The following is a 21,174-nucleotide window of genomic DNA, read 5'->3' on the forward strand; positions in this document are numbered from 1 at the left end:
GGTAAACAGAAATAGCTGTGAAGAGACTAAAAACAAATATGATTAGGTAGGTAAAGAAAATGGAGTGATACAAAATATGTGCCTCCTCTGAGTATACTCTATGTAGACTGATGGGGCTGACTTAGATTTGATTAAAATAGTTTTGTTGTTGCTTAAAAGTGTATCATCACTTTAAGAAACAAATACCACCAACAAATAAACACACACATTCATCACAGTTCACTAAAATATCTACTGCTCATGCCAAAAATAATTCTCCAGGGCTAACCACAGTCTTCCTGTTTTTACAAGAATGAGAAGAGTGGTAGTTTAAGAATAGCTTGAATCAACAAGCTTGAATCTATGGATCAGACACGCTCACAATCAGCCACAGATAGCTGCTCAGTCCAAATTTAGCAACACAATGACCCATTTAGTAAGGAAAGCACACACAAACACTAGTACCTGTAGACATAGTCCTATGGTTTAACATCATTTACAGGCTGTTAATAAATATATACTATAAAAAAATTAATTTATTTTGTTGAAATAACAAAAGTGCAGGTGCCTTTAACAACCAACAGGGAAATACTTGGTCAATAGATTTACCAAGACAAGTGTCTTCAAACCAGCTAAAATTAGAATTTGAAAAATGGACTGTGTTGGCAGTTTTAGGGCAGACCATAGAATCCAGCCGAACAGCTTAGAGAAACACTGACACTGGCTCAGAGTGTCCACTTGAGGGCAGGATTATGTTTTGGTGCTCATCCATGTGCTCATCTGACAACCGTGATCCATGCTGTGCACAGTGAGATGAGTATCATCAAGGTCCTGGCTGTTAGTCGCCCTCTTGTGTCTGACAAAAAGATAGTCACTAATCACAGTTCCATTCCCTGCGGGTAATTTAACATTTAAAAATACATTGAATACTGTACATTTAATATTTGTTTGAGACTTGATGGCTTGATAACCTGAAATGTGGAAGAATATTTCAAATAACTATCATTATGTCATTGTGGTTTAATATTACACACAATACATTTTCCATAATATGTTCTGAAATTATTAAATAGATTATAAAACCATACAATAAATGAATGCCAAGCATAGCTGTGATGCTAAGCCAACTTGTGGACTCCAGTTATTTTGCGAGTATCCCATGATTCCTTGCTGCTGTGACCTCAGTAGAAGAAGACGCGGCGTACGTACGAACGTGCGCACGCTGCCAGGCTGCTTTTGCTATCACTTCTTTCCAGTTTACCATGGCTGCTTCAAAGCCAGTCGAGCCGCAGTCCGGGACGGGCCTGCCCCGCTGGCAGCTGGCCTTGTTAGTCGGGACTCCCATAGTGCTGGGTGTGGGTGCCGTGTATCTATGGAACCGCAGCAGGGCCAAACAGAAACGGGGTAAAGGCAGCGGAGAGCGGAAGACTCCAGAAGGCAGCGCTAGTCCTGTGCAGGGCCAAGACGGCGCAGCAAAAGCAAACCAAGAGCACGAGAATCTGGTAATAGATGGCTCCAGACACCGTGTTTACCTGTGCATTTCTGCGGGATATTATGCGCCATGACACGCGTGGGTTTGGTGAAAGGGTTTAGTAAAACACGCCTGTTTGACGTTCACGCGTTGAACTCAAGGACACCGCTGTCAGTCACTGAGTTGCCCAAGTGCGAGGCCATTAGCCACCGGTCTATGCTCCTGGATTAGCTAATGTTACTTTGCTATAAAGATAGTGTCGTTGTCTTTGTTATTTTAAACATTTGCGTGCTTCGTTTGTGCGTATATATAAATCTACACGTGTTAGCATGTTGTGAGTTAAGGGTCAAGCAGGTAAACCAAAAGAGGCGTGTCAGTGGGAGAGGAAATATTAGAGCTGTAGTAAAGTATTGTAATGTAATTTTTATATTACGTATTCTTAAAACATGCCAATCTAAAGACACAAATGAAACACAGCAGTTTCACTTTTTCAACAAACTATTATATACTTTATTTTAGCAATTACTTTCTGGAAGGACGTACATACAGTAAAGTTGATCTATTTCTCAGAAATGGACAGATCTTTCAGGACCCAATTAGACAATGTCTGGACAAATTTTGACCTTTTGTGAAACATTTTTAATGGTCTTGATATACTCTACCTGAGCAATTATTTGCATTGCATTATTATTTGTAAATTCTCACTGAATGCATAAAAAGAAAAAAAAATCCATCCATTACTTTGATCTCCATTTTGCACTTTTGACACTGCACACTTTTGAAGTGAAACCCATTTCAGGACACTTCATGAAGAAGCGTATTGAGCTTTTTTCTTAGTATTGAACTCAAGTTTGAGACATTGATGTTGTTTTTACTGTTGCTGTGGACTAATGACATCTGTATACACAGAGCCCATTGGATAAAGCCCAGGCAGCAAAGAACAAGGGCAATAAATACTTCAAAGCTGGAAAATATGAGAATGCCATCCAGTGCTACACAGAAGCCATCAGTCTCTGTCCAGCTGAGCAGAAGAACGACCTGTCCACATTTTACCAAAACAGAGCAGCAGCCTATGAACAGCTGGTGAGTGGGACAACGTTAAAGAATTACAATTATATACATCATAATATGTCAGGTGGGGTTTTTAGCTCCATGTGTGTTTTCTTTCTTTTCTTTTTGTGTACAAGAGTGTGTGTAATGCTTGATTTTCTGTTTCAGTGAGCTGTTCTATTAAAGAGTTTCTAAGCACTTACTGCAACAAGCTCAAGGATTTAATTCAGATATCTGAAGTCAAAAGATGACCACAAACAGACTGACTATCCATCTGTATATAAAATACTGATCCATCATTCAGGATTTACTAGACAAACTGAAAACCATATAGATTTGAGAATACAGAGTCCAAACCTTGGCAAAAATCAAGGAAGAAGATCTAAAAATCTAATAGGATCAAAAGAAAACTTTTCCCAACAATTAAAAACCCAACTAAAGCATTGTTTCAATACAGATGTGTGATCATGATAATTAGAAGTAGGATGGATGCTACATATCCTAATTTCTACTTGTTCCTAATTTTGAGATAATTAAAAAGTTGTATTATTTACATCATCGATGTATAGGTTTATGTTATCTCTATATAATATTATTAATATAATATAGTATAATATCAAAAATGTCCTCTATAAACAGAAATCTAAAACCTGTAAATATAAACAATTAATGTGTAATATAAAATGACCATAATCATGATCTCTCTGCCAAGTTTTCTGACTGAGAAAAGAATGAAACTAATGAAATTAACAGAGGAGTTGTCCAAGAACCAGAGATCACATGGGGAAAGCACCTAGAGTAGCTAAATTGTAATATCACTATTCACTTACTAAGATTAAGATTTTATTTAAATTTTTACTTTACTTTTGTTTGTTGTTTAACGGAGATTAATAACTTAAGCTTCAAATGTCCCTTCTTTTTTTTTTTCCCAGAGCAAATGGACAGAGGTGGTGCAGGACTGTTCTAAGGCAGTTGAGTTGAATCCACGCTATATTAAGGCCTTGTTCAGGAGGGCCAAAGCTCTGGAAAAATTGGATAACAAAAAAGAGTGTCTTGAGGGTAAGTGTTTATATGAAGGGCAGTTTTATTTTTTTGATATATTTTACTACCGTTGTCTTACTGAAGATTTTAAGAATGCACCGAATATTTGGCAACTGAATATATTCGGTTGGATATTGCAAAAAAAGCCACATTCAGCTTTCAGTGGAGTGAGTTAAAAGTAAGGCCGAATAGTGACATGTGACGCAATGATGCAATCAAACAACATGCAGTGCCGCAGTGATCTGGCGCCTTCTTTAAAATGTCGGCAGTGTGGAAATATTTTAGAGTGCACTCACACTAGGAGTTTAGAACCGTGCCATGCTCAAGCACGACTGCCTAGGGTTCTATGTTCCACACTCACACCTGCACAACCGAACCGGGCCAAGGCCGACGACGACATCACACAGCGCTGTTTGTTTACATGTTGCACAGTAGTGCTATCGCTTAAGCTGAAAATATAAATCCAGCAGCATGAAATATCTATGTCTTATGATACACAATGTACTTAAGTTTTTTTGGAATTTTTTGGTTTGAAAGCCAAGCCTATTATGAATGAAAACTTACTGGTATACTTGCTGGAAAGACTACTGGAATATTTAAAGAATATTAAATAAACATTTACTTTCTTTTAAAAACACGTCTAAAAACGTATTCTAAGATATTCATGCAATATTAAAAAATATTGAAAATCTTAATAACTGTGGTTTCGGTATTCAGCTAAGTGTTTAATTTTTATTTGGTTTGGGTTTCAGCCACAAATTTTCATTTCGGTGCATCCCTAGATGATTTACAACAATACTATCAATGGTTTGATTGCATTGTTTCTGTGCTGCATGTCACTCTGACAGTCACTTTCTCTAATATTGGCTGCCTCAATTTTATTTATTTATTTATTTTTTTCATTTTGTTGTCACTCAAAATTACCAATTCACTGAATAATTTGCAGCTTATATTACAGAGTTTATAACAAGATGCACATCGTGATTTCTAGAATTTTACTGTTATGATTCAGAACGACTAATTTGTTGAATTTCAGATGTCACAGCTGTCTGCATTCTTGAGCAATTCCAAAACCAACAGAGCATGCTCCTGGCAGACAAAGTCCTCAAACAACTGGGTAAAGAGAAGGCCAAAGAAAAGTACAAGGTAGCATTTCTTTTCTGTATCTTGGTCTGAACAGCCCATAGTTTAAAATGGAGGTGGAGGGTACGGTTTATTCTTTGTTATGGTTAATATATCCGTGTTTACTGTGTCTATTCACATAACATTAAAAGTTATGCAAAGTAAAGTAACAAACACAAGGTGAAGTTTTATAGTTTTTGCTACAGCTTTAAAGTGTTGTGGCTTCACAAAAATAATAAACCTGAAAATTTTGCAGATGTTTTTATGTTTAGAGATTCTTTTCAGAAATGGTCACCCACCGACTTATATTTCCTTGACCCTCATGCCCCTGTAAAATGTGAGCCCAATGTATTGATAATTTTGACTTTCTGTTACAGAATCGGGAACCCATGATGCCTTCTCCTCAATTTATCAAGTCATACTTTAGTTCTTTTACGGATGACATAATCTCACAACCTCTACAAAAGGGCGAAAAAAGATGAAGACAAGGACAAAGAGGGTGAGGCAGCTGAGGTCTCTGAGAGGTAAGAGAAACCATATTTTACTGTAGAAACTCCGTCTTTGTTTGGCTCAGACTTTGGAACTAGATGTTCACTAACTGCAGAGTTAGGAAAGCTCTGCATTTTCCTATTATTTTTGTCAGTGCCTCTGAATTATTTTTGAAACACCTAATTCTACTTAACTTGTCTCTGTGCACCCTCAGCTCGGGCTACCTGAAAGCAAAACAGTACATGGAAGAGGAGAACTATGATAAAATCATCAGTGAATGCACAAAAGAGATTGACTCAGAGGGCCGGTACACGGCTGAGGCCTTGTTGCTGCGTGCAACGTTTTACCTCCTGATTGGGAACGCTACAGCTGCTCAGCCTGATCTGGACCGTGTAATCAACATGAAGGAGGCCAATGTCAAGGTGAACAAACAGTGCTCATCACACTCCCTTTTTTGATGCTGGGAAAGAAAATGGTAAAACTTCTTGAGGAGTGTGTACAGCACAATGAAACTGCAATTTAAATGAAACTGGTACTTTAGAAATTTGCAAAGGCTGTACCTATTTAGTTTTCTTCAGAGGACATATTTGATCCCACTGGGTCTTTTAGCAATACACCCTGCTAGCCCTGTGGCTGGTGCAGATTACTATCACGTTTGCAATTCTTCCTCAGTCGTCCAGTCTTGGAAGCATGTCATTCATTGTTTTAAACCTGTAATGGAGTTACTCTCGTTGCAATAATCACACAACATATAATTGAAATTTTGACAGTAAAGTGCTCGTGCTAGTTGTTGCACACAATTCCATATCAGTGAAGACCATATGCGTTAATAGTTGCTGTATCTAATGAGAAAATGCTGTTTTGAGCTTGCTGGTCTCAGCTTACTACATTAAGCTTTAAGAGGAATTTAGTGTAGCCATCATAGATCATAAAACACAAATTCGACAACAAACAGTAATTACTTAATTATGTCATTGTGTAACAGTTAAGAGCCAACGCTTTAATCAAACGAGGGAGTATGTACATGCAGCAGCAGCAGCCTCTTCTCTCCACTCAAGACTTCAACATGGCCGCTGAGATTGATACACGAAACCCAGATGTCTATCACCACAGGGGGCAGGTAACTGATGACCTGTTTTTTTATTTATTTAATTTAATTTATTTTAATTTAATAGTTTTGCTCCTCTTATACTGAAAAAAATATTTTTGGGTTTTCCTGTAGTTAAAGATCTTGCTGGACCAGGTGGATGAGGCTGTTGGAGACTTTGATGAGTGCATTCTTCTTAGACCTGACTCTGCACTGGCACAAGCACAAAAATGTTTTGCTCTTGTAAGAATGAACATGATTATATTGGCAATGAAAATATCTATATAGTTAAATTTTCATGTTTTGTCCTTCTTGACCTGAATACAATGAGGAAATCTCTAATTTGTCGTGTGCTTTTCAGTATAGACAAGCTTATACTGGAAATAACCCTGCACAAGTACAGACGGCCATGGATGGCTTTGAGGATGTCATCAAAAGATTTCCCAAATGTGCTGAAGGATACGCTCTGTATGCTCAGGTAAACACTAAATTGTGTGGAGCATTAGGCTTCAGAGCTGTTCTTTATTAGAATATACATTTCATTTGCCTGACCATTCAGTCCTTTGTACTTCCTGTTCAAATGAGGGTTTGAAACCAAACCATAACGGGCATCAAACAACAGTTGATATTTGATGTGCAAATTACAGCTGCTAGTTTTATGTATTTGAATGGAACAGCGTGTATTAATGGACAGCAAGGTCTGTAAATATACCTGATGTAGCTCAGAAGTCATTTCCATCCGTTTGCAGCATGTGTTTCTCAAATGCTTAAGACATCTCAAATATTGTTGTATCATTTGGAACAAAATATGTGACTACTTTTACCTCAGTTCAGTGCTTCGCTTGTTGATTCTGCAGATTCGGTATCTGTCCTCGTATTTGTTTTCTTCGTGGTGGTTATGACACTAACAAAGTTTCTCTGATTGGGTAATTCTCCTGTCAATCATGCACATTTAATGGTAGGGAGACTGAATATGGGTTCAATCCCAAATCCAGTCTGGGGAACTGTGTGTAGTCTTTGTAGATTGTAAAAGTATTTGGTTTTGACTGGCCAGGCAAACATTGTACTGAATATTTCACACTTGCACTATATACTGTCACAAGTGGTAATAAGTTATAATCCTTTATTAATAATTATCTTGATTTAAACTGATACCCAGTGTACAATGAACCTGAACTACAGACATGTTTTTTTAAATTTGTATTGCAACTAAAACACTGATTTCACTTTTAGGCTTTGACTGATCAACAGCAGTTTGGGAAAGCCGACGAGATGTATGACAAATGTATTGAGCTTGAACCTGACAATGCTACTACATATGTCCACAAAGGGTATGTACATAGATTTGTATTAATTAGATGAAGACAGTCAATCACTAATTGTTTGTTTGAATGTAGTTTATTACAGCTTCAGTGGAAACAGGACCTGGATTTAGGCCTAGACCTCATCAGTAAGGCCATTGAAATTGACAACAAATGTGATTTTGCTTATGAAACCATGGGAACTATTGAAGTACAAAGGTGAGAATAACATTTGTTATTATCATTGGTTAAAAAAAAAAAAAAGAAAAGAAAAAAAAAGGCAATTATGAGCCAATTTGTTTATGATAAAGTGGTAAAATATTAAAGAAAGTGAGTAAAGAAGTTTCTTATTATCCCTTTATGACCAAAAATGGGTCAAAAGCCATTGTGGTGTTTGTCAGTCCCAAGCATGCACAGATAGAGCACGTGATGGGAAGAAGGGCCACGGGTGTAAAAGAAATCCATGCCATTTCATCATGTAAATAATTTCTAGAAGATGGAAAAGACTTGCTGAAATAGAGATATATTGTATGATAATACCACATATGCCTGTATCAGAACCATTTCGTTGTCTGATAATCAGGATGTGCTTTTTAGCATGCTAGTTTTTGTTAACTACTTTACCATCATGGCAAAACTAAGCTCTGGTCTCAAAAGTGGTAGAAAGTGCTTATAAACTCATCACCATGAATAATTAGGAAGCTTGAAAGATAAATGTGGAATAACCATTGCAAAATATTTGGACCATTGCTAAATATTTCAAATGAACCACCACAGTTCAGATACAGCACCTTGTGTATACAATATTCAATTGCATTTCTCTCTGTGTGTCTATTGTTATACAATGTCTTCCTCTTTTTTTTGTCTTTCTAACAATTGCGTATTATTTCAGGGGTAATCTGGACAAGGCTATAGACATGTTCAACAAGGCCATAAACCTAGCCAAATCTGAGATGGAAATGGCTCATTTGTATTCACTATGTGATGCAGCATATGCTCAAACAGAAGTGGCCCGGAAGTACGGTCTGAAACCTCCTACTCTGTAAAGTCTGTCTGCCAAGCGAATGCCAGTCTCCAGTCTTCATTGCTGAACGTACTTGTGTTAAAGTAAAAATGCAACTGCCTGAAATTGCTTTGTTAAATGAAAATTGTGATGGATACTGAATGATAAGAGGAGGAAAATGCCTACAGTGTTTACAGTGTAATAAATGGCTCACTGTAAGAAAAGTAATTGTGAAGATTCCTTAGCTCAATAGTAGAGCCATATTTTGCTCTGAAAAGGACAGAGATGTTGATGTAATGAGTGGCATGTATTGCAATGCATACTTTCAGGAGTGTGAAATTACGGATATAATATGCAAGATTTCATTAAAAATAATAGAACCACCAAGCATGGTTTACTCTACAAGCTATTTGTAGTTAAATTATAAATTAAGTAAATGTTTCCCTTTTGTCAGTTTTTTTGTTTTATATTTACATGAAATCAAGGTAGCACTTTGCGGGTCAAGTAACAGAACAAAACAAACTGCTTGCATATGTGCCACCCAACTGTTTGTTCCCCACATATACAGGTTTTGAGCAATTTTTGTTACTGAAGCAATCAAATCTGCAAAGTTATAAACTTCAGTGCAGGTTATATTTGCAACACAGAAATTACAAGAATTACTTTTTTTTTTTACACATTGAAATGTTATAGTTTATTACTATTAAGCACTTAATTTTACATGACCAATTAGTTGACATTAATCTTGAAATCTTGCATAGTATGTATTCAAGAATTTCTTTTACAGCCAGTTTGAAGGGGGCTTCTGTGAGACAAATCTATTTACAGGGATATACTGTGAGAGCTTTATATAATGAACTGTTCACTCACGAAATTATGCTCAACTCGAAGTGTGTTGTCCATATACTTCCATATTGTAACACAAGTCCAATGCAAGGCTCAAAAGTAATGGTCAATTGTGTCTGTGATTGTAATGCTGGATTTGATCCCATTTATAAGATACCTACAGGAGGTTGGTGTACTGTAGGTGCCTAAAGTTGTGTTATGTTCAGAATGCCTGGTTTATTTTTTATTTTAATGACTATTTGTGCGGCATGTTCACACTCGATGTAAATGCTATGCTTGTTCAAAACACTAGAAGATTGTCTGAGGTAAAAGATTTTATTCAAAATGCTAATTGTCTTTAGCATGTTATTTTTGAAATGTTTTCCCTTTCAGAAAAAGTCAAAAGGAGTTGGGTAGCTCTAGTTTATCCAAGCTTCCTTAAACAAATGAACATGATTTATTTTCTTTTTTATTGTAAAATGTTTATTTTTATGAAACAATTGGTTCATATTATAATACCTTTTGTTTACCTTTTCAGTCTACGTTTGACCCAGGTTTGACAGCCCTGAGCACCTGTGTCATTTGGTACATAATCACAAAACACATATCTTGACACTATTGCTAAGAGTGGAATTGGACAAAATATTTAGCTGTAGTGGCAAAATAACATTGAAATACTATTATTCCACATGGTCAAATAATGCATTTCTCCTGTTTTATTAATTCAGCTAGGAAATATTTTAATCACCCACTGAAATTTGACTGACAGACACTGACATTCTTTATTCATTATATGTATGGTGACCAAAAGAAAGAATATAAAGTCCTAATAAAGTTATATAATTCCTTGAAATTGTCCTTGCAAATTGTGATATCTATGGAACATTGTCTTCATTTTATCTATTGTTTTAGTATTTTATTGTAAGATATTATAATGTGGTTTGTTCTCTTGATAATGCCTGAATTATGAATACGTTTAGGTTTGTGATGACAGTCTCATAAAGAGGATAGGTTCCAAAGAGGTAAAGAGATAAAGAAAAAGAGGTTCCATCATGACATTTATATTATAAGTATTTTTATTTTGTTGAGTCCGCGACACATGCGTCGTTTGACGGCACCTGACGTGTCTGAGAACAACAATGGCGGAGTCCGCGGAGGAAGCTCAGATCAGCAGGAGCTGGTGAGAACATTTTGATCGAGATTATAATTTCGCTGGACAGACAGATACACGCTGTAACGTCGCCACAAAACCACTTAACAGAGGTCATAATTTACGCGGTTATTGATACACTTCTTAATATCTTTCAACGAGAGAACAGAAAGTAGATGTTAATCCCAGAAACCTGTACGATGCTGTTGAATAGCTAACCTGCTAATCTCTATTAACGTTACTTTACCGAGCTGACAATCTTATCTTTGCTTATTACAATAAGAGGACAATAAGAGGACTTTGAAACGCTTCTGTCTGCTGTAATATAGCCATTGTTTTATTTTCTATTACGGACGTCAGTGGGTCAGTTTAGTTAGCTCAAAAGCTAACAAAACTAGCCAAGGAGTTTCCCTTTAAATTGTGCTGAGCCCCGCGTCAAACTAATAATGCACTTTCAATTCTTATCGCCCTGTTAATTAAATAATATTATATGTAGGGTCTTTGTACAATTCCTCATGAATATTACTTTTATAGTTCTTGAAATACTATTTTATACGAGTCAACTTGTCTTTATAAATGTAAGCATTTCTCTTTTCATATGTATAATTATAGTCAAAGATGTGAGAGATACTAAACCATAACTAATCATCAACCTAAGTAAATCCAGGAAGTGCCATCTGTTGTGGCATTTGAAAAAATGTGATGTTTGAACTCTGATGTAGGAGCCAGGATTTGGCAGAGGCTTTGGACTCTGGGTCAGACTTGGAAATGGACCGAGGATACACACAAGAAGAGGAGTCCTCTCCTCAACACAGAGCCCAGATGTGGAAGGTAAATGTACCTTTCCATGTTGTAATATCCCTGCATATATTACCAAAGATGGTATCTATTTTTAGTATCTGTACTGTACAATATGCGTAAAGTGACAAGATGACAACAGACTGGAAAGGCAGGCATGCCTGGGTTGTAATGACATGAATATTTTATGAATAATCTACAGTCAGGGCCACACCCACTTGTTGGATATACCCTGCAAACAAACAAAAAAATTTAAACATATTTAATTGTTTGTAGTAGTTTGCTTATTTTGATGCTGCATTGACCATTGGTATTTGAGATGACTTTTCTGTAGAAATGTGTTTGTCTGCACAACTCTGTCATTTAAATGCATTGTTATTCATGTCTAAATCTCCTCTTTATAAATTGCATAATCCCAAAAGAGAGTAAAAAATAAATAAATTTAGTTTTGTTGAAACAATGGAAATGGCATTCAGCAATAGTTGTGTTTTTATACATTTTTTCCCCTTTATTTTTCTTGTTAGATTGCTTTAAATGTCTCTGGAAAAGGGGACAGTTTGTCAAATTGGGACGGTGTTCTGGATTTACCAGAACAGACGCTCATTCACAACCGCAGTCAACAGCTGATTGGTGAGTCAATACCATTGTACCAGGAAAAAAATGACAAGAATGAATCCAATGAATGGAATTCACCAATGTTATTCTTGGTGAATTGAAGTGTTTTTCATTGTCTTTTTCACATGCTTATAATATGCTCTGGGGTATTGTGTTATACAGAAAATTAGAAAAGTAAATAGGGGATTGTTTTGATTATGCTGATGGTAGACTTCCCTATTGAAGATGAAGGGCATCACAAGAACAGGTTGCTTTGGTTAGATTTCAAACACAGAGAGGACAAGCAGGACAGGATCAAGTTTGGCCCAAAATAGGTGTCCTCAGAGAATGAATCTGTCCCAAAATATCAGGAGACATCAGGAGGCTCAATGAAAAACCTGCCTTTGTAAGATGGGGAGCTGTAGCTTACATGGTGATTTTCACTCACTCCCCAATTATTTAAAGGTTGGCCCCTGCCCCTACCACTGTCAATACATACTTCACCTGCCTTGCCTCCAATATCTGCATACATTATACATAATGAGTAAATATTTAGTGTGTTGAGTTATAACATGTAAAAATCATGAAGTTGTGTTGCATGGTTATGCACTTCCTTTTAGTTAAAATGTGTACATCTTCTCGTGTACAGGTCAGCTGGGTGTGTCGGAGGAGGAGAGGGTAGATATGGAGGCTGATGTTGAGGCCATCATCACTTTTTACTGTAAATCTCGTAACGTTACTTTCAGCACTGACTTGAGTTTTCCTCACCTGCTCAAACCACTCCTGAGTCTGAAACTTCCTCGCAGCGACCTCTACAACTGCTTTTACGCTCTTATGAACAAATACATCCCCAGGTATGTAATTTGAGCTGTCTTTTGTCTGAAATGTCAAATATAAAGAAACGTCACATGTTTTTTTGTTGTTATTTTTGCAGAGACTGTGTGCCTAAAGGCCGACCTTTCCACCTGTTCAGATTATTGCTACAGTACCATGAGCCTGAACTCTGCTCCTTCCTGGACACTAAGAAAATCACACCAGACTCTTACGCAATGAGCTGGGTATGTACTACAGAGGGACACAACTAGATCAAAATTTTTGTATTAACATTAAAATATTCCAGTAAGGTTAAACAAAATTAAAACATAATTATTCTCCAATTGACATCATTATCACATTTCAAAAAAAGTATTATTTTTCTTGGTGGCAATGTAACAAAGGAATCATGGTGTACTATTTTGTTTCCTTTTTTTCTCTTTTTATCACTTGAGCAATAGTCCATTAATTAATTCGATAGTGTGTTAATTCACCTTTTTTGTAGGCTAAAAAAGATTAGGAGAAAAACACAAAAAAGAGAAGGTGTGGAGTGAATTAACTGAAGTTTTAGGAGTGACTGGAATGTTTAATCTGCCTTTTTAGTATTACTTCTCTGTATGTGTAAAAAAAAAATATATATATATATATATATATATATATATATATATATAGACAGACTCTATTCACGCTTGCGTCACAAACAAGGAAGACATTTGGAAAGATGTGATGACAACTTCCCAGGCCCAGTTTTCTTCATCTAAATGTCATTGGAGCGTTCGGTTAATCAACAATTACAGCCATACCTCAGTTTTCATCATTTCCCCAGTGACACCCAACTCCGAGCGCACTAGGTACACACGATTAGAAGAGACGAGGGCGCCAAATTCAAAATGATTCCAAACAGCACATACTTATGCAGTCTTCATTTTACTGCTGATGACTTTTACTGCAATGTTTTTTTTTTCCACTGCCGGTTTTAATAGATCTATGTTAGGTGAGCTCATTTTCGGTAACTACACCTGAAGTTGTAATCGCATCTTTCTAAACGTCTTCCTGGTTTGTAACGTAAACGTAAATAGAGCCTATTGACATTAAAAAAATATATATGTATACATTTTAAACCCCAAACATGTCATTGTGTAAACCGTATAAAATAGATCTCATTCATGTTAAACACTCAAGTCTTTGTCTGTTTAGTTGGGCAGCCTGTTCTCCAGTCACTGCCTTCCTGATGTGACACGGACCTTGTGGGACAACTACTTCCAGCAAACGGACCCCTTCCTGATATTCTTTCTCATGCTCGTTATTCTCGTCAATGCCAAGTATGTAGCAAAATGGTCAAAAGGGGAAACAAGCTTTTATTTTCCTTGTGTCTCTCAATCTGTTGTTTGTCCCCTCAGAGAATCCATACTTGCACAGGAAGCAGACGGCAAAGAGGACATCATTAGTAAGTTGTTTTTTTTAATAATGTACCATTACTATTTGAAGAACCTGCAGTTTAAAAAAGCATTCCTTTCTCACAGAAATGCTTGAGGAATCACCTTCTCTTTTGGAAAGTGAAGACATTGAAGACCTGTTTTCTTTGGCCCAGTATTACCAGACAAAAACCCCTTTGTCCCTCAGAAAGGTCAGTGCAGATAAAAAAAATCATAATTTCAGTATATGAAACAATAATTAAGTACTCTAATAATGAATAATAAAATAGAACTAATGTAAGAGTAATACACATTGACCTAAAAAAAATGTCCTCCTGCAAGTACTTTATTGTAGTTATGTTAAATTTGCTCACACACACCTGATCTTGACATTGATCAATACATTTATAAACATATACTCCATAAAAACACAAGTACCACTCAGTAACACAGAGAGAATAAAAGTGAGTCAGCTGATTTCATGCTCATGAAGAATAACCGTGAAGGGCTCAATAGAATCTGGTTTTGTTTGTGTCAGATGAACCAGAATCTGTTTGGGAGCAGCCTGGTGGCCCTAAAGGAGGAGGAGATGGACCTCAGCCAGGCCCTGTGTCTCCCTGTGTCTGTGCCAGAAATCTTGCAGGCCAACCAGCTGCAGCAGGTCAGTCTGTTTAACACACTGGAGACAATTATTGACTTCATTTGTTTCTGTCTCTGGGTTGGAACTTCTGGGCCATGTGTGACCTTTCAGTGTGCAGTTTGCATGTTCTTCCTGTGTCTAAATGGGTTTATTCTAGGTAATCAACTTTTCCCATTAACCTAAAACGGGTACAGCAGGCCAGTCCTCCATTTGGTACGCCTGACCATGAACCTAGCTCAAAATCTCAGTTCAAAAATGTCAAGTGCGGAGGATAAACTTTTTGCTACAGGAACATTAAAGAGTAACCACTGTGTGAAACTTCCAGTGAATAAATAAGGCAACATCTTGGCACATCTTCGCTTTGCAAAATGTTCAAATGAAGGTTTTTGCTCTATAGGAGGGAGTGCGTTTTTTTGTCGTGGACTGTCGGCCGGCTGAACAGTACAATTCTGGTCACTTATCCACAGCGTTCCACCTGGACTCTGACTTGGTGAGTTGCTGCACAGTTTATTGAAGCAAAACCCCCAACCCCCCCTCACCATTGTTGTTTTCTTGCAGATGCTGCAGAACCCCTCAGAGTTCGCCCTCTCAGTGAAGTCTCTGTTGGAGGCGCAAAAACAGTCCCTGGAGTCAGGGTCCATTGCCAGCGGAGAGCATTTGTGCTTCATGGGCAGCGGCCGCGAGGAGGAGGACATGTACATGAACATGGTGCTGGCACATTTCTTACAGGTGAGAGACTGACAGAGTGACTGTTTTTAATATATTTATTTCAAAAATATATACATTACAACCATACAAACAGAATAACAAAATGAAGAACCCCCCACCAAAAATATTCTGAGATAATGAAACTGTAAGTAGACTTCAAGTATTTAAGGGTATTTGAATTTAGACATTTAGACATTTAGACAAATAGCATAGCAAAAGTTCTCCAACACATTTTTCAGAAATGTTCTGCCCATATGCTTCCAAAATTATAAAATAGTATGGAATTATTAGATAAATGTAATGTTTAACCTTTTTCTTTGATTCAGTTGTTTGTATCTAGTTCTAACCCAGAATCTTATTGTAATGATTTACTTATTGCCAGTTTTTGTTTGTGCCCAGTGTTTGTTTTATTGGTGGGCTATGACAATGCTTCATGTCTTTTGTTTGTTTTATAATGGCCAAACAAGTTTTTTTTTTTTTTTATTAAGTATGCCTGTCTCTTGTCTTTCAGAAAAACAAAGAGTATGTCAGTATAGCCAAAGGAGGCTTCATGGGTGAGTGACAGTTGTAATTATTGTTTGGATTGTTAAATGTTGGTAACTAAGTTTGTTTTTTTTTTTGTGCAGCTCTCCAGAAGCACCTAGTCGACATGAACATTGAAGGCTTGGACTCGTCTTATCTAAACTGGATTGTCAGCACCTCAGGGTCTCACAGCAGCCTGAGCTCTGTAGACGTAAGCACTATTTCATAATTTTGTTTTATTTTACATTTTATATATTTATTTACATTTTGACACATGTCCCTATGACTCTTCACAGGGGGAACTGTGCAGCCCTGGCGACAGCAAAGGAGTCAAGTCATTGATGAACAAAATGACGTTTGCTCTCAAGTCCAAGTCTGTGAATGTGAAGGAGAAGATGATTAGTTTTATTGAGAACACTTCAGCCCCAGTTGACAAGTAGGTGCACTTTGTCACTCCTAGATTCTAATGACGAAATATACCTGAAACAACACGTTTCATGGTTATTTAACACATTTAATTTAGCTTAACAACAGCAAAAAAGCAAGTAAATTGTTCAGTGAATACAATAAAATGCTGTATGTGACTGGATAAATGTTTTTGGTGTTAAACACAGATATAAAATCAGTTTGCAGGGACTATGACTAAAAGTTCTGAAATGATTTTTGTGTGTGTTACTGTTGCTGATAATGCAGAACTAACTGAACTGCAGTACCACCAATATTTGGATGATTGATTGGGTATATTTAGTTTTGTAGGCAATTTTGAAATGGCTCTTCAATTAAACCCTAACTAGGTGTGTTAGTAGCAGTTACTTAGTATTGATGGGTATAAGATGACAAAAGGTTTTTTACATTCACAAATCCTTATTTGCCTTATTTCACACTAGAATATCTTTCAATCTGCCTTGGCCAGAGAAGGTGGTTCCTGATCGGTAAGACCTCAAGTTGTTGGTCACAGCATGTCCACGGCTGTAGACTCACATCAGTCCCCTGCTGCAGCGCATGCACTTTTCACTCATGTTAAAACTACACAGCACTGTCCTCATGCTTCACTAACATTCAGATGCTTAGAAGTGATAAAAAGAAGCTTACAACTCACTGTTGCCTATAGTCATTGGTTTATACTTGACTGTTTGTATACAAATGTCTTTTTCCATGTCATTGTTTCATATGCTCACTGGGACTATCCCAACTTACATCAACTTATCTAATATTTGGAGCCACATTTTGAATTAAATTGGGAAGAAGTCCTGGTCAGCATACTGTAACTAATATGTTACATAATTATAGTTACATCTCACTTAACCTCATTCTTTATAACAGCATTAATAGCAGCTTTTCTTGCAGCTTTCTGGATACATTCATGTCATGGATTCCTTTGACAAAATAATACAGTTTTTTCAAGTCTTTTTCCTGTACCTAGGCATGTGAGCAGCAGTGACCGAGTTGGTAAACCATACAGAGGAGTCAAGCCTGTTTTTAGTATCGGTGATGAGGAGGAATATGACACAGGTACATTATAAAATATAACTGAATACATTTTATCGGGGAAAATTAATAATCAGATTTTAAAGATTTAATACTTGTATAACACTTGAATGCATTTCTACAACTCTACTTCTTCTACTTCTACAACAAATTAGGAATAGTCAATAAAAATTATTGTTTATAAATTATTCAATTTTTTTTATTGTTCATGTTTTTAATACTACTGTGATGTTGTGACTTTAGATGAGATTGACAGCTCGTCTATGTCCGATGACGACAGGAAAGAGATTGTAAATATTCAGACTTGGATCAACAAACCTGATGTGAAGCACCACATTCCCTGCAACGAGGTGAAGGAAACTGGGCACATGTTTCCAAGGTGAGTGCATTTATTACATCAACACATATTTAATAATACAGACACAACTTTTTTCTTATTTGCACACATTGCACTACAAAGAGATTTGAGATTATGAATTTCACCATCCTGATCTTAAATTCTAGACCTTTGTAAATGTTGCAATGTTCTGTAGATATCAATAATTTGTGAGACTGTTCTTGACTTTTAAAATCAAAAACACGCTGCTGACAGCCTTTAGTCGGTCACAAATTTTCATGGTCATTACATAATCATTATTAAAGCTTGTTCCTTGGTAGGTCCTAGAACAGGTGGTAGCCGAAATCACCTGCCTCTTTGTTTTATTTAACTAAGGTGGGACGGTGTGATTGAAAGTTGTCATGGAAAATATATTCAAAGAGCTGGTCTTTGCTCTTCTTTTACACTAGAGCAGAAGTTGAAAATTGTGTTTCTTAAATGTGCTGAATGTGCTCTTTGGTTTAGTGAAGTTATGTAAAATTCAAACCACTGCAGTTAGTCAAGAAAGTTTTAGTTTTTTCCTCTTTTCAGTTGTTTTAGGAAATGATAATAAAGACGACAGTAGAAATGAATTGTTTTCTGTGCACTGTTGTTTGCATAACAGCAAGAGGAACAAAATCACCATTGAGAAATAAGTCCTCCTTTGATTTATTTTTTTTCCCACCATAGCTTAAAGCAAAAATCTGAATGTGAATTTAACCTATATAATAAAAGAATGAGAACTTCGCACATGAATTCCTTGAGATGGGTGCGCTGAAGGAGAGGGAGCAGCCCAAGAACATAGAGAAAAATCCTGCACACTGTCTTACTTGCAAATTGTGAGATTTATTAGGACAAATTGCGCAACGTTGCGACACTAGGCCTTTGCCTGATTATGCCTGATGAAGGCCTAGAGCCAAAACGTTGCACTCACAATTTGCAAGTAAGACAGTTTGCGGATTTTTTCTCTTTAATCTATATAATAAAAAATATATATTGACACAATATATTAATACAAATAAAATTAAATCAATCAAGTTTTCTTCATTGTTCATTGACACTTCATCTCTTTATTTTTCAGCCACCTGTTAATCACAGCCACTCACATGTACTGCCTCAGAGAAATCGCCTCTCGGAAAGGTTTCGCTTACATCCAGTCCAGACAAGCACTGAACTCTGTTGTTAAAATCACCTCAAAGAAGAAGCACCCAGAGCTTATCACATTCAAGTTTGGCACTAACAACTCTGCTGGAGTAGAGATCTCAGCTGTGGAGAGGTGCGTGTTTTACAGACACTTTCAGTCACAAGATATGTCTTTATTTGATACCTTTTAGATTATATCTGACACTTGTTTTTCTTGTTTCTCTTTCCTCATAGATATCTTATACCCAATGCCGGTGATGCTACAAAAGTGATCAAGCAGCAGATCATGAAAGTTCTAGATGCTTTGGAGAGCTCGTAAAACACTAAATGAAGGCTAGCTGTCAAACAAACTGGGTGACGTGTTTTTTGTCCTTGGGGAGTTTAAAGTTGTATCCCATTCTCCCTCGGCCGCCTCCTCCCTCTTGGACAGGCCCCTGCAGTGTTGACTATGAAGACCTATGAAGTTTGTCTGTTTTGGGGACTTGACCAAAACTTACAGGATTGACTGTATGTGTTGTAAGGTGCTCCGCTGTCATCCAAAAATACCCAAAATGAAATCTGGGAGTCTGTGGCAGTAACACTTCTCTTCAGGCCTTATGGTAGCGTTTTGACCCTCCAGTGGCAAGCCTTTTTAATCATAAAATTCACTATTTTCATTGTTTTCAGAGAGAACTTTACTGGCTGTTTTTGGATAATGTTCTTTTGAAGTTTTCCCCACACTTCAGAGTAAGCTCCATCATCTTTTCAAGTCAAATTGACTTCTGTATTATCGGTTTTTTGGGTTTACTGAAAATCTCATCTTTATGTATCCTTACCAAGTGTTGTCTACTATTCATCCGTTCTGCTATGACAGAATTCAAGCCATCGCTGCTTATTGTTTGGCCAACCAGCAAGTTTTGATTTCTCGCTAGACCCAACCTTGAGCCTGGGTCGGCAATACTTGGAAATGTGTCTTAAGATGGCAAAGGAGATGTAGGAAGTTTTATCACCTCACAAAAACGCCTGTATTAGTCCTTTATATTATGTTCAGTTGACAATTGAGCTATCTTTTTAGTTGCGCTATAATGTTTCCTCTGGAAATTCCCCTCCATCCAGTTTTCACCAACATAGGAACTACATTTCTGAGTTTTGTGTAACATCTTTCAGTTCTTAGTTTTTTCAAAAAAGGAGCCTTAACACCAACAAAAGTGGCAACTTCATAACTGTATTGTATATAATGTTTAAACCAATCTATATTTAGCACGGACCTTTACAGCAGCTTGGGATATAATTTATTTTCAGCTTTTTAAATGTAAAAACCAAACCTCATCTCATAGCAGTTTGATGTAGCTCTGATTTAAGCAACATCCTTTTACAAGTCCAGGGTTTGTACAGTAACACCTCACTCATTCCATTACAATAGATTTGTGTTGTATTTTCCCATATTAACAAAGCCCCTGTATTGGCCATTGTAAATGAATGGACTGCTGTAAAGCAAGTTGAGAGGTTTTGTGTTAGGCATTTGTAATGAAATTATTAATATTAATTATTGATATCTTTGTGTTTTGTCTTGTCCATTGTAACTAATCTAACGCAACACTGTTATTTAGTTATAGCTTGCCACTGTTGCCTTTAGCCTCATGCCTGTGAAATGAAACGTATTCTTCAAATCATAGTGGCAACTTATCTCATTACTTTGCTACTTTTCCAACTCATTTTTTTCTTTAATATTTACCAGTACCAGTACGTAAACATAGCCCCCTTGACTTGATCTGATGTTCAAATCTTCCAGTAGACTCATTTGAACAGATTGGACCTGTTTTTCCAACTTGTGTTAAATTATTATAAACATCTCGGCTCATATATTATGGGCAGCAGCACCACAGTGTATTCATTCAGTCTCATCATTCCCGTGTAACCCAATCATCTGATCGTGTTCAGGATTTAATTACTGAGAGAATTTAACATTATAACTGTATTGTCACTGGGTAAAGGATGTCACCACTCAAAATGCAACATGTCAGATGTGTAATTTGCACCTTAATGTTTTGCTGTTATTTTCTAAGCATTTCTGTTTTTAATAAATGGACATTATTGACTGGACCAGTTATTCATATATTTTGTCTACATTTTTCGTTGAATTAAAAAAACTGGGCCAAATTAAGACGTATAGGTAGGAAAATGCTAAATACAAATATAAA

General features: G+C 36.7%; 2 protein-coding genes across 3 annotated transcripts; both read left to right on the top strand.

Annotated features, from left to right (window-relative positions):
* The first annotated feature begins 1,165 nt into the window (after positions 1-1,165).
* tomm70a (translocase of outer mitochondrial membrane 70 homolog A (S. cerevisiae)) lies at positions 1,166-9,720 on the top strand. The gene is given in 13 exon segments (XM_020918740.2): positions 1,166-1,481; positions 2,360-2,533; positions 3,433-3,559; positions 4,578-4,687; positions 5,041-5,138; positions 5,140-5,187; positions 5,367-5,574; positions 6,138-6,272; positions 6,375-6,482; positions 6,601-6,717; positions 7,473-7,570; positions 7,637-7,759; positions 8,433-9,720. Coding segments are annotated over 13 exon segments (1,740 nt in total). The 5' UTR covers positions 1,166-1,241; the 3' UTR covers positions 8,587-9,720.
* Positions 9,721-10,473: 753 nt separating this feature from the next.
* Positions 10,474-21,076, top strand: tbc1d23 (TBC1 domain family, member 23). 2 transcript variants are annotated; one of them, XM_020918804.2, is made up of 19 exons: positions 10,474-10,548; positions 11,241-11,349; positions 11,841-11,946; positions 12,560-12,764; positions 12,845-12,968; positions 13,921-14,045; positions 14,124-14,170; positions 14,247-14,350; positions 14,677-14,799; positions 15,176-15,268; positions 15,337-15,507; positions 15,998-16,040; positions 16,113-16,219; positions 16,305-16,444; positions 16,896-16,940; positions 17,432-17,520; positions 17,740-17,875; positions 18,933-19,127; positions 19,229-21,076. In XM_020918804.2, exons 1-19 carry the CDS (start codon positions 10,508-10,510, stop codon positions 19,311-19,313), a joined length of 2,088 nt encoding a protein of 695 aa, XP_020774463.1. In that variant the 5' UTR covers positions 10,474-10,507; the 3' UTR covers positions 19,314-21,076. The 2 variants fall into 2 exon arrangements, with proteins under 2 accessions (XP_020774463.1, XP_055020946.1); XM_055164971.1 differs by having other exon boundaries at positions 10,518-10,631.
* The last annotated feature ends 98 nt before the right edge of the window (positions 21,077-21,174 follow it).

The sequence above is a fragment of the Boleophthalmus pectinirostris genome, unplaced genomic scaffold (assembly GCF_026225935.1).
Source record: "Boleophthalmus pectinirostris isolate CB_2022bp ecotype Guang Dong unplaced genomic scaffold, ASM2622593v1 HiC_scaffold_7, whole genome shotgun sequence".
In the NCBI taxonomy this organism is placed as follows: domain Eukaryota; kingdom Metazoa; phylum Chordata; class Actinopteri; order Gobiiformes; family Gobiidae; genus Boleophthalmus; species Boleophthalmus pectinirostris.